The following is a 13,886-nucleotide window of genomic DNA, read 5'->3' on the forward strand; positions in this document are numbered from 1 at the left end:
ATGAAAGAAATGAAGACTGTATTTCTATTCCTTCTTTGTTACCACTGTGTTTGCAGAAAATAAATAAGCTAAAGATCAAGTTTACCCTGAACTAGCTGGTTCCTGGAGTACCTTCAATACCTACTATGAACAATTCAGTCTTCAGTAATAAAAATGTAAAAGAATGATGTGTAGGTATGTGAGTGAGCAATTATACAATTATTTACAAAATCTAATTTTGATCTATAATTGGATAACTTAATTAACACTTTTTATATGCTGTAATTAAATAACAAATATATTGGCAACCACCCACTCTTTGATATTAGAGCCTTAAAGGAAAAATCCACCTTGAAGGACTTGCATATTAACCTTTATAGGTGACAAGTGTACTTTACTTGAGTATTCATCTATATTCACTTTGGCTAATGGCTACATTACCTACAATAGAAAGCTGTTAACCATAGTGAGAATACCCAAAATGCTTAAAGTGATGCCAGTGGGATTGAACTTTTTCTTCATTCTTCATTCTAAAGTGAGTCTCCTAAATTTTTTAATAAAAAAAAAAAAAAATGAAACATCAAATGCCACAAGTGTACCTTCTGCCATCATTTCCACATTTGAATGACCATGTAATCTAATATGACGCAGTGTGATAACGAAGTTAAAAATGACCTTATATCCATGGGCATTGTTTCAAGTCAGGACAGCTGTCATTTGCTGCTATTGTGAAACAGCTGTTTGTACACAACAGCGATTCAACTTTGTGCATTCACTGAGAGCAGACTAATGGTTGAGAGGCAGGAATTCGGCCAGTTGCAAGTCTTTTATAATCGACCAAATGGTGTGCGAGAAGGCGGGAATTACAGAGCGGATTTAAAGCAATGCAAATATGCACACTCGATGCATTATTAGACCATAAGTACATCATAATGAAACTAAAGTCGAATCTCGGACATTTTCTCAAATTTAGACGCTTTTTAAGGTCCGAAAAAGAGGACATGTATGGGAAAAAGAGGACGTATGGTCACCCTAATGAATTTGTAATTAGCTTGGATGAGAAGCGCGTACACACAATTATTGGAATTAAGCAACAAAGAAGAGTCTTAACTTTCAGGGGAGGTTGCCCTCTGGTAGTGTGGTGGGGAATTGTCTGCGGTCGATGTAAAACAAATTCAGGTTCTGGTATGGAAAATATAAGCATTTCACATGATATTCCAATTTTGCTGCTTGTTGAATGCTGATGTAAATATTTTCTGGATGATTAAAATGCTTCAGCTTCACCAGAAGTAAGATTTTTGAAGAATCAGAAGACCAAGAGCCAGGGTATAGTCAAAGAGATGGTTTATTATCTGTGCAGATACACCCTGGGCACTACAGCATTTCGTAGTCTCAATCTTAGTCCAAACATAAATTGGATACAGTTGGGTTTTATACTCAGATGTATGTGCAAGCAACATACCTAAGGCTAGTTAAAGAAAACATAAGAGAAAAGCATGAGATAAAAGATAAAACACCTTGACAACAACATAATCAAGGACAGAAACACAAAAACTTAATAAAACCATGAGTAAGCAAAATCACATTGAGCTGATCTTAAATGATTGAATCATAATAATGGAAAATAAGGAAAAATATTTCACAATACCATAATTTCACTACTGCTTATACTACATAAGTTTGGTTACTAAGATGTTTTATGTCTTCCAGTCAGTGATATGTGTCCCACGGGTGCTGTGCTAAAATGCGTTAAATTGTTTATTCATGTTAAATAAGCTGTAAACTTATTGTGACTACCACATTTTAGGAACAGTACATCTCAAATATTAGTTCCCTTCCTATGTTAATTGTCATAAGTAAGAAAAGTTTGTGTAAAATGAAATTTACACAAACTACAGGTGATCCGTGTATTTATACTGCAGCAGAGGGTGTGACATTCTACACTACAGTGTATATTGATGACACAATTCTTGCTGGTCACAGTAATGAGCGAATAAGTTAAGTGAAAAGGATTTTGGCAAATCAGTTTGAAGTCAAAGACATTGGTGAGCTGAAACATTTTCTGGGAGTTAAAGTTATTAAAAAACAAAACAACAACAACAACAAAAAACCCCAGGAGAAATCTGGATGGGTCAGACAACTTACACAAAGAATGTGTTGAAAAAGTTTGGCATGGAGAACCCCAAACCAATAAGTACACTAGTTGATGTCAGTGCAAAGCTTATGCAACAGATGATATTGAGACTGTTGATCAAAACTTGTATCAATCTCATTAATGATGTTTATAATGTTTTATTCTGAAGATTTCAGTTCATCTATCTATCTATCTATATATCTATCTATCTATCTATCTGTGATGTTTGGGTAGTCCTGCTGCAGTGTTAATAAGCTGCTAGACTGTACGTTGTATGACTGAACGTTGTTGAATCTCAACTGCCTTTTACAGAGTTACTCAAATATTCACTAGATAGTAGCCTATAGCTTAAGTCAGGTGTAATATCCTCTCGACTTCATGTTGTTTGAGGCTTTGTCATTATTAATGTTGTCCTGCTCCACCAAAATCTAAGGTCACAAGCCACTGTTCGCCTTGAAGTTTTCGGGACGGATGATGATGGCATCTTTAGGGTTATCAAGTGAGTTGGAGCTGGTCTGTCTCTGAATTTAAGTGGATTCGACTCACCTCTTGTCCAGAACACACAGCATTTCATCCCCCCATCTACACTGAGAGTCAGACTCACTTTTCCAAAGTGAACATTTTAACACTTAAACACTCACACTAACATTTTATTGTCACATCTTTCCTCAGTCACTCTGTCAGGTTTTAATTCAAGTAGATTGTAGGTTCATGTTAAGAATATTCCTGCTTTTCAAGTTACAGTGTTTATCTGATCATAACTGAGTTAATTAGACACATATGGTGAAACTGCAGATGTTTCCTGGTTCTGAATTGAACATGACGTGTGTAATTAACTCTCAGTGTGGTGTGTTGGAGCAGGTGATGGATCCTGATAGAAAGCTGCAGTGTGGAGCAGCAATTAGAGAGAGGATGAGCTGTACAGGAATAAGACTGTTTCAGTGACCACGCCCAATGCATAGATCTGTTCTGCTGTTACTCATCCACTGATGTGCAGAAATAAGGATCCAACCTGCCTTCCATCATGAGAAAGAAAAATAAATAACAGCTTGTTGTTGGCCTCTACTGGTGGAGGGATTTATTACAATTCTTATTTATATTCTTATATATTTGCATATAAAGTAAAAAATGTTTAATTCATCGTTAATAAAATATATACAACTGGATTACACATATAGAGTATGTTGTTGTGTTTCTATTACAGAAATGAGACATGAATTAAGAAGCAGAACCAGAAAGCAGGAGAACTAAGCTTAAAAAGTGACATCATAACATTATTAAACACAGGAAAAGTGTCACTACATGATTTCAGTTCCTGTGTTTATATCATTATAGACTCCCTTAACTAGCACCATTATGGAATAAAACACGGTGGTGAGCAAGAAAATAATGCAGTTATATAAGACTGCCGATTTCAAGCCACAATAAAAATAATTCTGTGATTTTTACCCAAAGTCATACATACACTGTTAACTCAGTTTAAAGCTGCTGCTGGTTCTGATATGTTAAGCTCATCACTGTTGTCTGTTAGACTTCATCCCTCAGTCTGAGAATCTCTGTGAGCTCTGAAAGTTTCTGTTTAAGAGTTTCCAGCTCTCTATGCTTCTCCTCCATCTGTCTGCTGAACTCTTCCTGCATCTTTGTTTTTGAGGCCAAAATGTTTCTCTGGAGTTCAGGCAGGATGATCTTCATGAGGTTTCTCTCTGCCTCCATCCTGACTTCTCCTTCATACACCTCCCTGATTTCCTCCATCTCCTGTTGGTGCCTCTCCTCCATCTCTCTCCTCTCCCTCTCTCTCTTTTCTTTTAGTTTCTTCACCTTTTCTTCCATCTCTGTCCTTCTGTCTACCTCTCGTTTCAGCTCCCTCCCAAGTTCTCTCTTTGTCTCCTCATCCTTCTCTTCTTTCATCTTTCTCTCCAGTTCAGTTGTTCGGTCATTAAGTTGTCTGATGTCTCCTTCATGCTCCTGGATCACTCCCTCTATCTTTCTCAGAGAATCATGCATCTCCTTTTCTATTTTTTTCATCATCTCCATCTCCACTCTCATTCTTTTCTCTTCTCTTTCCTTCAGGATCTTTGTCTCCATTGCTCTAATCTGAGATTCTGTCTCCAGGTAGATCTCACTGCTGTAGAATTTCTCCCTGCTTCCTTCCACCATCTTCTCTATCTTCTCCAGCAGCTCTGAGACCTGAGAACCATCTCCACTCTCCTTAATGTTGAGACAGTGAAACCTGTTCCCGCATTTCTCTACAAGTCTCTGGACCTCCTGGTCTCCAGATTGGATAAACTCCTCAATGTTCTTCTTCTGAAGTTCATCAGTAACACTGAATATGATCATTGTGTTTCTCCAACATCTCTCTCCAAACATCTCCTCCATTTTCTCCAGCGTGCCTCGCTCCTCTCCTATAGGCTGCTTTACAGGTATGAGCAGGAGGAAGGCGTGGGTTCCTGGAGCAGACAGACGGACACAAAGTCCCACATCCTGTCTCAGCTTCTCCAGAGAGAGTCCAGGAGAGAACCAGTCAGATGTGTCCACCACAGACACCTTCCTCCCAGCCACCTCTCCCTGTGTGCTCTCACTCTGTTGGGTGGATGTAGATGTAGCTGTAGATGTAGTAGCCTGGTTCCTCTCCGCTCTGCCCAGGATGGTGTTTCCTGCTGCACTCTTTCCAGACCCAGTCCTTCCCAGCAGCACCAGCCTCAGTTCGGCTACAGGAACCGACACTGGAGAATGTGGACTAGACGATTCTCCAACCACTGAAAATGAACAATATGAATCATTTAATACAGAATCACTTACGGCATTATGGAGTACTTCTCTGGAGTACGGTGGTGGGTCAATAGTCTATTAATGATGAAATTTGGATATTTGAAATCAAATGATAAATTTATTTGTGTAAATCTGCCTGCTGACTCTCTTTATAATCGTCTCTTTTACCCAAAACTAGTGTTGCGTTACACACTAAACACACAACAAGAATGATTAATCACTTACATTTTAGGCATCTTCCCTCCATACTATTTCTTCTCCTGATTGGTGCTGCTGAGTCCTGAGACTCTCCGCTCACTAGGAAACATCAGAACCAGTCAGAATGAGAGGCATTCTTCAGAAGGTATAGTTAGACAGATGATATCATTAATGTTATGTGTTATACACTATAAATAACCACGTTCACTGTTTATATTACACTTCCTTACAATATCTGAAGAGTTGCAGCATTAAGTATCATTAAAGTATATTTCATGTACATATGATTTATTAAGTGTAGATTTTACTATCTGGAAATATTGACCTTCTGAGAAGCATCTTTTAACTGCTTAATGTAACACACTACTCACTTGCTGGAGGTAACCAATCATTGCTGTTTCTTCTTCTGATGGGAGCTGATGATTCTGGATATGTCTGTTCCTGCAGCTGCTTTTTTTTCTCCTCTAGAAGTGTGTATTTCTCCTGAAGCTGTTTGTCTCTTTCCATTAGCTGTGTTTCTCTCTCATTCTGTTTGTTTTTTTCTGCTAACTCAGTTTTCTGTTGCTCCAGTATGACCATCATCTCCTGTAGCTGTCTCTTCTTGTCCTGCAGCTCCTGTCCCAGTGTCTCCAGTTTATTTTTACTAGTTTCCAGCTCTTCATCTGTGTTCTTCAGCTGTGTTTCTTTCTCACTCAGCAGTTTGTTCATATTCTCCAGTTCTGAGATTTTCTCCTTAATTTGTTCAGTGGCATTTTTAAGTTTTTCATTTGTGTCCATTAACATTACACCTCTCTCAGAAAGAGGCTTCTCATTAGTCTCTAAACGTTTTTTTAGAACCTTCAGCTGTTCATTTTTCTCATTTAATTTTTTATCCTTCTCCACAAGTCTTTTCTCCTTTTCCTCCACTTGTATTTGTGCCTCCTGCATCTGCGTGTCTTTCAGTTTCAGTTGTTGAGCTCTCTCATGTAGAGCTCTTTCTTTCTCCTGTAGCTCTTTAATCGTCTTTTCTAGTTTTGTATTTGTATCTTTGAGTAGTGTATCTTTCTCCTGCATGATTTTCTCTCTGTCTCTCAGTTCTGTATCTTTATTCTTTATTATTCTTTTACAGTCCTCTAGCTGTTGCTCTTTATGTTCCAGTGATTTACACATGCTGTCCAGTTCCAGCTTAGTGTTTTTTAGCTGCTCTTCAATTTCTTTCAGTTTTCGGTTCTTCTTTGCAAATTCAGTAAAACCCTTTTTTTCATCTTTGTTATATTCTGAAATAATTAAAAGTGAGTGTTAAATGGAATAATGTGTGTAGAAAGAATGCTATTGTCAGATGGCATATGAAAAAGTCAAAAGTTAGTCAGTATAATATTTCGTATATATATATATATATATATATATATATATATATATATATATATATATATATATATATATATATATATATATATATATGTATGTATATGTATATATATACTGATTTTATTTCCTATTTCATTAAATAGGATTAAGTAGAATTTAAACTATTATTCATTGAGATGAAAAGGAAAACTCAACTATATGGTAATATTGCATAATTTTAGGATTCTATTAACTTGAGTAGCTATAGGGTTTTACGTATTTTACGTGACTGATGTATTTTCTTCCAACAGCAGTCACAGCTATTTCCTTTTGCTATCTAAGTCTCGTAAACTAAATGCTATTTATTTGGTACAATTTATAATTAAGTTTATGTAAAATTTATAAATAATATGTTTAATAAATAATGTAACAAGTTGTGAATTTCATGCTTACTGGAGATCTTGTTATTGAATACTTCACTGTGCAACAAATGAACAGGTGTGTTAACTTTTGTAGCTCCTTCTCTACTCACCAATCCATAGAGCAGATTTCTCCATTTCCACTCTCTCATCTTCTGTCCATTCTCTGTCACTCTGTGGAAGTGAATAAAACAATGTGAAGGTTTTCTACATGACTCCATACTGTATGTAAATAAAGTGTTAAATAAACATGAAGTGTTTCTCTGTTCAGATCACTCACTGTGTGTGTGTGTTAGTGTGAGTCACTGAGAGTTGATATTACTAACAGTACACAGTGAGCTGATTGAGGCTGATTTAAACTGATATTGTATTTAGTAACACACTGAGTTTTAATGCAGCTTGCTGAAACCGAAACATTACAGGAGTGATAAAAAAAATCTGCCCCCTACAGGAGAATCAAGATGTTTGGGTTCTTTTCTGCGGTTTCTACATGACTCCATACTGAATGTAAATAAAATGTTAAATAAACATGAAGTGTTTCTCTGTTCAGATCACTCACTGTGTGTGTGTGTTAGTGTGAGTCACTGAGAGTTGATATTACTAACAGTACACAGTGAGCTGATTGAGGCTGATTTAAACTGATATTGTATTTAGTAACACACTGAGTTTTAATGCAGCTTGCTGAAACTGAAACATTACAGGAGTGATAAAAAAAAAAAAAATCTGCCCCCTACAGGAGAATCAAGATGTTTGGGTTCTTTTCTGCGGTGATGATGTCACACAAAATCACAATAAAGTAATAATAAAGATACTGAGAGCACTTCATGTATTTTTCTCCCCCCATGTGTGATAGTTTGATTTGTTCTTTTGGGGTGCCATTAATTTTGCCACATAGATTTTAGGGATTTTTTTTTTTTAATGTAAATAAATTATGTTACTGTTGTAAGGTCTGTGCACAAATCTTAATCAAAGTTAAATTGAATATGTGTTAAAACTATTCTATGCCACTTTAAATGGAATTTAAGACAAAGTTTCTAGATGAACTTCAACAGGGGAGAAGGTCATGATTTTTCTTGCATTTATTTGCTTTATTATTTAATTTGTTTCAATTTTCATATACTGTTTAGACTCATAGCAATAATAATAATGACACCAATAATAATAGCAAATTGCTAACAAACAGTTCAACAGCTGTGTTTCTAGAACAGTCAAATGTCATATTTTTTTAAACCTGGAATAGTCAAGTTTTTACCATCACTGGGGGGCTGTTACCATGGTAACTCATTTACCCGTCACCGGGCACTGGACTAATTGTAACATAGTTTAATCATCTTTTTTTAATGCTGTTACCATCAGTAAAAGATTTGTGATCTATAATATTTTATTACAGTTTACTCACCTGATAAACATAGATGTCTTCATTTAGAGGAGGATCTGAAAAAATGCAAAGTAAGATTGTTAAGATTATAAAAATGCATTGTTATATTATGAAATGTTCTCTGTATTTGATCAAATAGTATTAACTATAAACTTTCTGTAGATATTCTCAAGAAGTCTGATTTTATTCTGTACTGGTTTGTTTCTCTCCTCTTTCTGATGAATTGGGAAAAAAATCTCTTCAGGTTTTTTTCAGTATTAATGCTATAAGAAACAAATTCACCAGATCACTTACCTCTATTCTGTTATAATCTCTTTCATGCACCATTATCCAGTGTGAACTCTCTAACTCACATGTCTCTCTGTAGTTATATACACTACAATAATGTTAGCCAGTCTCAATAACTTTCAGAAGGAGTTACTGCTATGAAATCACATTCAAGTAAAAACCTTCAGCTTTTTAGCTCTCAGTATCTGTGTGTAGGTCAGATTTCTGTGTCTGTATTACTACATTGTGTTCAGTACACTATTCTCTTGATGCTCAGTGGTACTTTACTGTGAACAAGTAACACAAACAAATAACTACAAAATAAAATTCAAAATAAAATGCTGAATTTTTAATGAATGATTTTCTCACCTCGCTCTCCTCCCAGCTGTGGATGTGAATAATAAAGTGTAAATGTTTTGTGCATGGTACGAGAGTTTAATGACAAATTGTAAATGTAGAAAATAACTTTTACTCTGACCATAACACAGGTTGTGTGTCTCTTCATAAACAAAGGTAAGCTAGTTAAGGTTTTACAATTAGCCATCACACTCATTAGTGCATTGAGATCTCCTCCCCATACTGAGGTGTAGCTCCTTATTAGTGCAGGAGAAAATGGACTGTATAAGATGAGAGAGATTCTGATGGAGTCTGGCAGTGGTGTGTGTTATATGTTGCATGTTTGTTCTGTTTTTTACTCGACATGGTAAATGTCACTGCGTACATTATTGCAGTGCAGTGGGGTTATGCACAGGAGCATTGTGGGAAAAAGCTGACTGACGGAAGTGGAATCTCACTTACTGATCAGAGTCCTTCACATAAACATGATCTGAAATTGCTTTTTATATTTCTATTTGATCCCTGGATTAAAATGTAGTATATGTGATAAGTTTATACAATATCAGCCGCTAGCTTTCTTGTGAAGTCGAGTTATTTACTTACCATACTCCTAAGTTCTGTGTAAAGCAAGAGAAAGAAATGTAATGTTAGATAAAATACAGTGAGAAAAACTTACGATTTACAAATAGAATCGCTGCTAAACAATCTTCACTCTGTGCTTTCAGTACAACTATGTTCAGCTACAATTTTAACAATTTCTATAAAACATAACAACAGATAGTGAATCATTGTAATAGTTTATATTTAAACAGTTAAATACTTCATGGAGTGTTTTTTTCCCAGTGCAGCTGTTCAACTGTTCAACTGTTGAATAAAACACCATATTTTAATCCCATTTCTATCTGTATCAGGGAAAAACAAAGACAAGTTCTACTGTCTTCCATAAATGTCCATGTCTCCATGTTTCCCAGAAGTGTTGCTTTGATTTGGATCATGAGCGGTTTTCTTTTTACTTCACACTTTCCTCTTTTCATCACTCTGCTACAGCTTAATCTTTGTCTCATCTGTCCATCATCTACATTTTAGCAAACTGTAATCTGTTCCATTGCTCTTGAAACGTATCTGTGTGTTTGTCTCTCTATTGGATAAGGCCTCTGATGCCATGCGGGTGGAGTTTCGTTCTTTGTCTCAGAACTCTACAGTCTTTCACTAATGTTTATGTTGAATTGTTATACATTGTGTATTTTCATTGTGTTTAATATATTAGAGTTCATTTGCTCAACAACCTGACTGTCACAGTTACTGAGTACAAGGTAAAAGAGAAAAACCTCTCACTTTCAACAAGAGCTTGTCTTCTTAATTCTGATAAAACAGAAATACTTTTATTAGGCCCACGTGTAGCTAGAAATATTCTTTCTGATCACATGGTTACTCTGGATGGTCTTTCTGTTTCATCATGTACAGCAGTTAAAGACCTTGGAGTGATTATTGACTCCAGCCTATCATTTGATGCTCATGTAGATAATATTACTAGGATAGCCTTCTTTCATCTCAGAAATATTTCTAAAATAAGAAACATATTGTCACTACATGATGTGGAAATACTAGTTTATGCATTTGTCACCTCTAGATTAGATTACTGTAATGCCATACTGTCTGGATGTTCCAGTAGGAATATAAATAAGCTCCAGTTAGTCCAGAATGCAGCTGCTAGAGTCCTAACTAGAACTAGAAGATACGACCATATCACACCGATATTATCAATACTGCATTGGCTCCCAGTAAAATCTCGCATTAATTATAAAATTCTTTTATTAACCTATAAAGCACTAAATGGTCGCCACAATATCTAAGCGACCTTTTGGTTTTATATGATCTGCCACGCCTACTTAGGTCAAAAGATGCAGGCTATTTGACGGTACCTCGAATAGTGAAGGCTACAGCAGGGGGAAGAGCTTTCTCTTATAGAGCCCCACAGTTATGGAACAGTCTTCCTATTAGTGTTCGGGACTCAGACACAGTCTCAGTGTTTAAGTCTAAGCTTAAAACGTATTTGTTTACTCAAGCCTACCCTGACTAGATTCTGTTCTACTACTTCGCAGTCATAATTATCTTTTTTCTCCCTCTCTCCTTTCGCCGAGCCCCACACGAATTTATGGAGATACTAGAGGTCCAGATCCTTTCTGCCTCTGGATGGAGCTCAAATCTTCTTTAATTCCAGACTGCTGGGACTACGGCTGCTCCTAACGCCATACAGACTTCATATAAATCCATAATGAACTTTTTCACACTAACTGTTGTTACCCAGATGAGGATGGGTTCCCTTCTGAGTCGGGTTCCTCTCAAGGTTTCTTCCTCTTAAAACATCTTAGGGAGTTTTTCCTTGCCACCGTCGCCACTCAGTGGCTTGCTCAGTTGGGATAAATTCGCACCTTTAACATCTGTATACCATGTTGATATTTCTGTAAAGCTGCTTTGAGACAATGTCTATTGTAAAAAGTGCTATACAAATAAAATTGAATTGAATTGAATTCTAGCGTTAGCCGGTTAGCTCGCACCGTGGCTCTGTCTGATTCTGCAGCAGTCTGATCTCTGATGTCGCAGTGTAACTGTGCTCATTCTGACTGCGCTCATTCAAACACAGCACACAGTCTACAGAACAAACTAGCTGCCCAATATTATCTAGCTTTGTGTGTTGTTGTGGTTCTCAGTGCTATATTTGGCAGTGATCTAGTCTGTTCTACTGGATATCCAGTGACTGTAACAATCTAAAGGCCACATTTAGTGTGTAATTTAATTTCATCTCTGATGTAAAAATGTCTCTGATTGTTTCAGTTTAAACTGATATTTAGCCAATCTCTGATTATTAGCTTGATTAGAGCAGATTGCTCACTAATGAGTGTGTGTGTCATTTGTAAACAATTGTTCAGCTTTTTAGCTCTCAGTATCAGTGTGTAGGTCAGATGTCGATGTCCGTATAACACTAATGACAAACTATACAACAGCATGATGAATGTTCTGCCAGCGATCACGTTCTGTTGTGTTCACTACACTATGCTCATGATGCTCATATATCTATGTGCTATTCCACTCTGAACACACAGCACAGTCTAATCTATTTCATCTGCTCAATAAACATGTTATTCATGCAGCATAAAGACATCACTATCAGAGAAAAGTGTTTATACTCACGCTTCATAAATTTTTCCTCCTGTGAAAGTAAATAATACAGTGTGAAAATTTTATGCATGAAGCCAAATGTGAATTGTTCCATGTGAAAATGTGAAAGTAACTGTTACTCTGGTTAAAACACAGCTGATGTGTATCTTAATTAAAAAGAGGAAAACTAGACAACAATCAGTCATCACACACAGTAAATCTGTAAAATATAGCATTGTGCTAATATATCGCTAGTTACCCTTAAGGAACAGAAATATCTTGTGATTTATAAACACAGACGCTTATCAATGTAAAAAATTGAACAGATAACAGAATGCTGTGCTTTGCTACTGCCTCGTCTATATATCGGTTACGACAGCATATAATATGTCGCAGTAGACTTGGGAAGATGCATGATCTTGTTATATTTTTCTCTCTTTCACTCCCAAATCCCTCTCTCCTATTATGGAAGTTTTATAAATGAAGGTAAGGACGTCTGTTCTCAGTTCAGTCAGGTTGTCTTTATGCTGTATGGATTAACAAGACTTACTACTGTTAGCTTAAAGAGACTAAATGCTAGGCCGAGTCAACTCTTCAATGCTTTTTCAAAATATGCTGTGATTGTTACGCAGATCAAGTGATGGCAATTATTCTGTCTACAAGCACTGAAAACTGTTAAGGCTATGATTTATGTTCATTGTGAAGTGTCAGGAAATGTTATGTTACTGTTCATTTCAAGAAGAAGACTGAATGCTATAGTATTTTCACAAACCCATAAGACGTGAATATAAGTGTATAAGATGAGAGAGATTCTGATGGATTCTGGCAGTGGTGTGTGTTATATGTTACATGTTTGTTGCGTCGTTTACTCGACATGGTAATCGTCTCTGCCTACATTATTGCAGTGCAGTGGGGTTACACACAGGAGCACTGTGGCAAAGAAGCTGACTGATGGAAGTCGAATCTCACTTACTGATCAGAGTCATTCACGTAAACATGATCTGAAAATGCTTTTTACCTTTCTATTTGATCCCTGGAGTAAAATGTAATATGTGTGATAAGTTTATAAAATATCAGCCTTTGCCATTTGTGTGTCATGTCATGGCAAACTAGTGACTCCATTTCCCAGAAAGCATTGCAAACTACAAACATGGCTGACAACTACAACTCCCAAAGCTACACACGGACACCGCACCTTCTCTGGAGTTCTAATTTAAGACACCTGTTCTCGATCACATGGAAAATCACACCATACTACTTAAAGAAACTCTCACACACATAGCTGTGGCAAAGTATATGCTCAGTAGATTTTATCGCTGTTGTTACCAAATGTTGAGCTTGTGGTGGTGTTCTGGTTTTGACTTTGTTTATTCCCTCTACCTTCATTCTCAACCTTGACTGTTCTAGATTGTTTGCATGATCGCATGATCTTGCCTGTTTGTGTTCTTTGGCTCTTGCCTGTACCTTTGGAATTGTTATTTTATTAAACTGCCAGACATGCACTTGCTTCCATCTAAATCCTCATAATGTGAAGGTGTGAAGTCGAGTTATTTACTTACCAACAACATCTCTGTAAAACAACAGAGAGAAATGTAATGTTAGATAAAATACAGTGAGAAAAACTTATGATTTACAGTCAGAATAGCTGCTAAACAAAATTTCACTCTGTGCTTTCAGTACAAAGATGTTCAGCTACAATTTTTAAAAAAAAATTTTGTAAAATATAACAGTGAATCATTATAAATAGTGTATATTTAAATAATTAAATACTTCATGGAGTGTTTTTGTCAGAGGAGTAACACATCTGTGATCAACTGTTGAATAAAACACTCCATATGAAGTGAAAATGCTGAGCATCACCATATTTTAATCCCATTTCTATCTGTATCAGGGACAAATAAAGACAAGTTCAACTGTCTTC

General features: G+C 36.3%; 1 protein-coding gene across 4 annotated transcripts; it reads right to left on the reverse strand.

Annotated features, from left to right (window-relative positions):
- Positions 1-1,343: 1,343 nt before the first annotated feature.
- On the reverse strand, positions 1,344-13,659 carry LOC108260022 (trichohyalin). 4 transcript variants are annotated; one of them, XM_047152033.2, is made up of 9 exons: positions 13,525-13,659; positions 11,999-12,017; positions 9,410-9,423; positions 8,840-8,855; positions 8,225-8,259; positions 6,939-6,999; positions 5,452-6,336; positions 5,108-5,179; positions 1,344-4,869 (listed from the first exon to the last, which is right to left on the reverse strand). In XM_047152033.2, exons 1-9 carry the CDS (start codon positions 13,531-13,533, stop codon positions 3,641-3,643), a joined length of 2,340 nt encoding a protein of 779 aa, XP_047007989.2. In that variant the 5' UTR covers positions 13,534-13,659; the 3' UTR covers positions 1,344-3,640. The 4 variants fall into 4 exon arrangements, with proteins under 4 accessions (XP_047007989.2, XP_053532922.1, XP_047007987.1 ...); XM_053676947.1 differs by lacking the exon at positions 13,525-13,659 and having other exon boundaries at positions 11,999-12,248; XM_047152031.2 differs by lacking the exons at positions 11,999-12,017; positions 13,525-13,659 and having other exon boundaries at positions 8,840-10,271.
- Between the last annotated feature and the right edge of the window lie 227 nt (positions 13,660-13,886).

Source organism: Ictalurus punctatus, chromosome 28, assembly GCF_001660625.3.
Source record: "Ictalurus punctatus breed USDA103 chromosome 28, Coco_2.0, whole genome shotgun sequence".
Lineage (NCBI taxonomy): Eukaryota > Metazoa > Chordata > Actinopteri > Siluriformes > Ictaluridae > Ictalurus > Ictalurus punctatus.

Excerpts from the sequence above, each read along its gene's own strand:
- LOC108260022 (XM_047152031.2), bottom strand. The coding sequence starts at position 9,023 with ATGAGTGTGATGGCTAATTGTAAAACCTTAACTAGCTTACCTTTGTTT. Across the intron at positions 6,337-6,938 it reads GAAATCTGCTCTATGGATTG|AATATAACAAAGATGAAAAA; the intron begins GTGAGTAGAGAA and ends TAATTATTTCAG. Across the intron at positions 5,180-5,451 it reads TGATTGGTTACCTCCAGCAA|TGAGCGGAGAGTCTCAGGAC; the intron begins GTGAGTAGTGTG and ends GATGTTTCCTAG.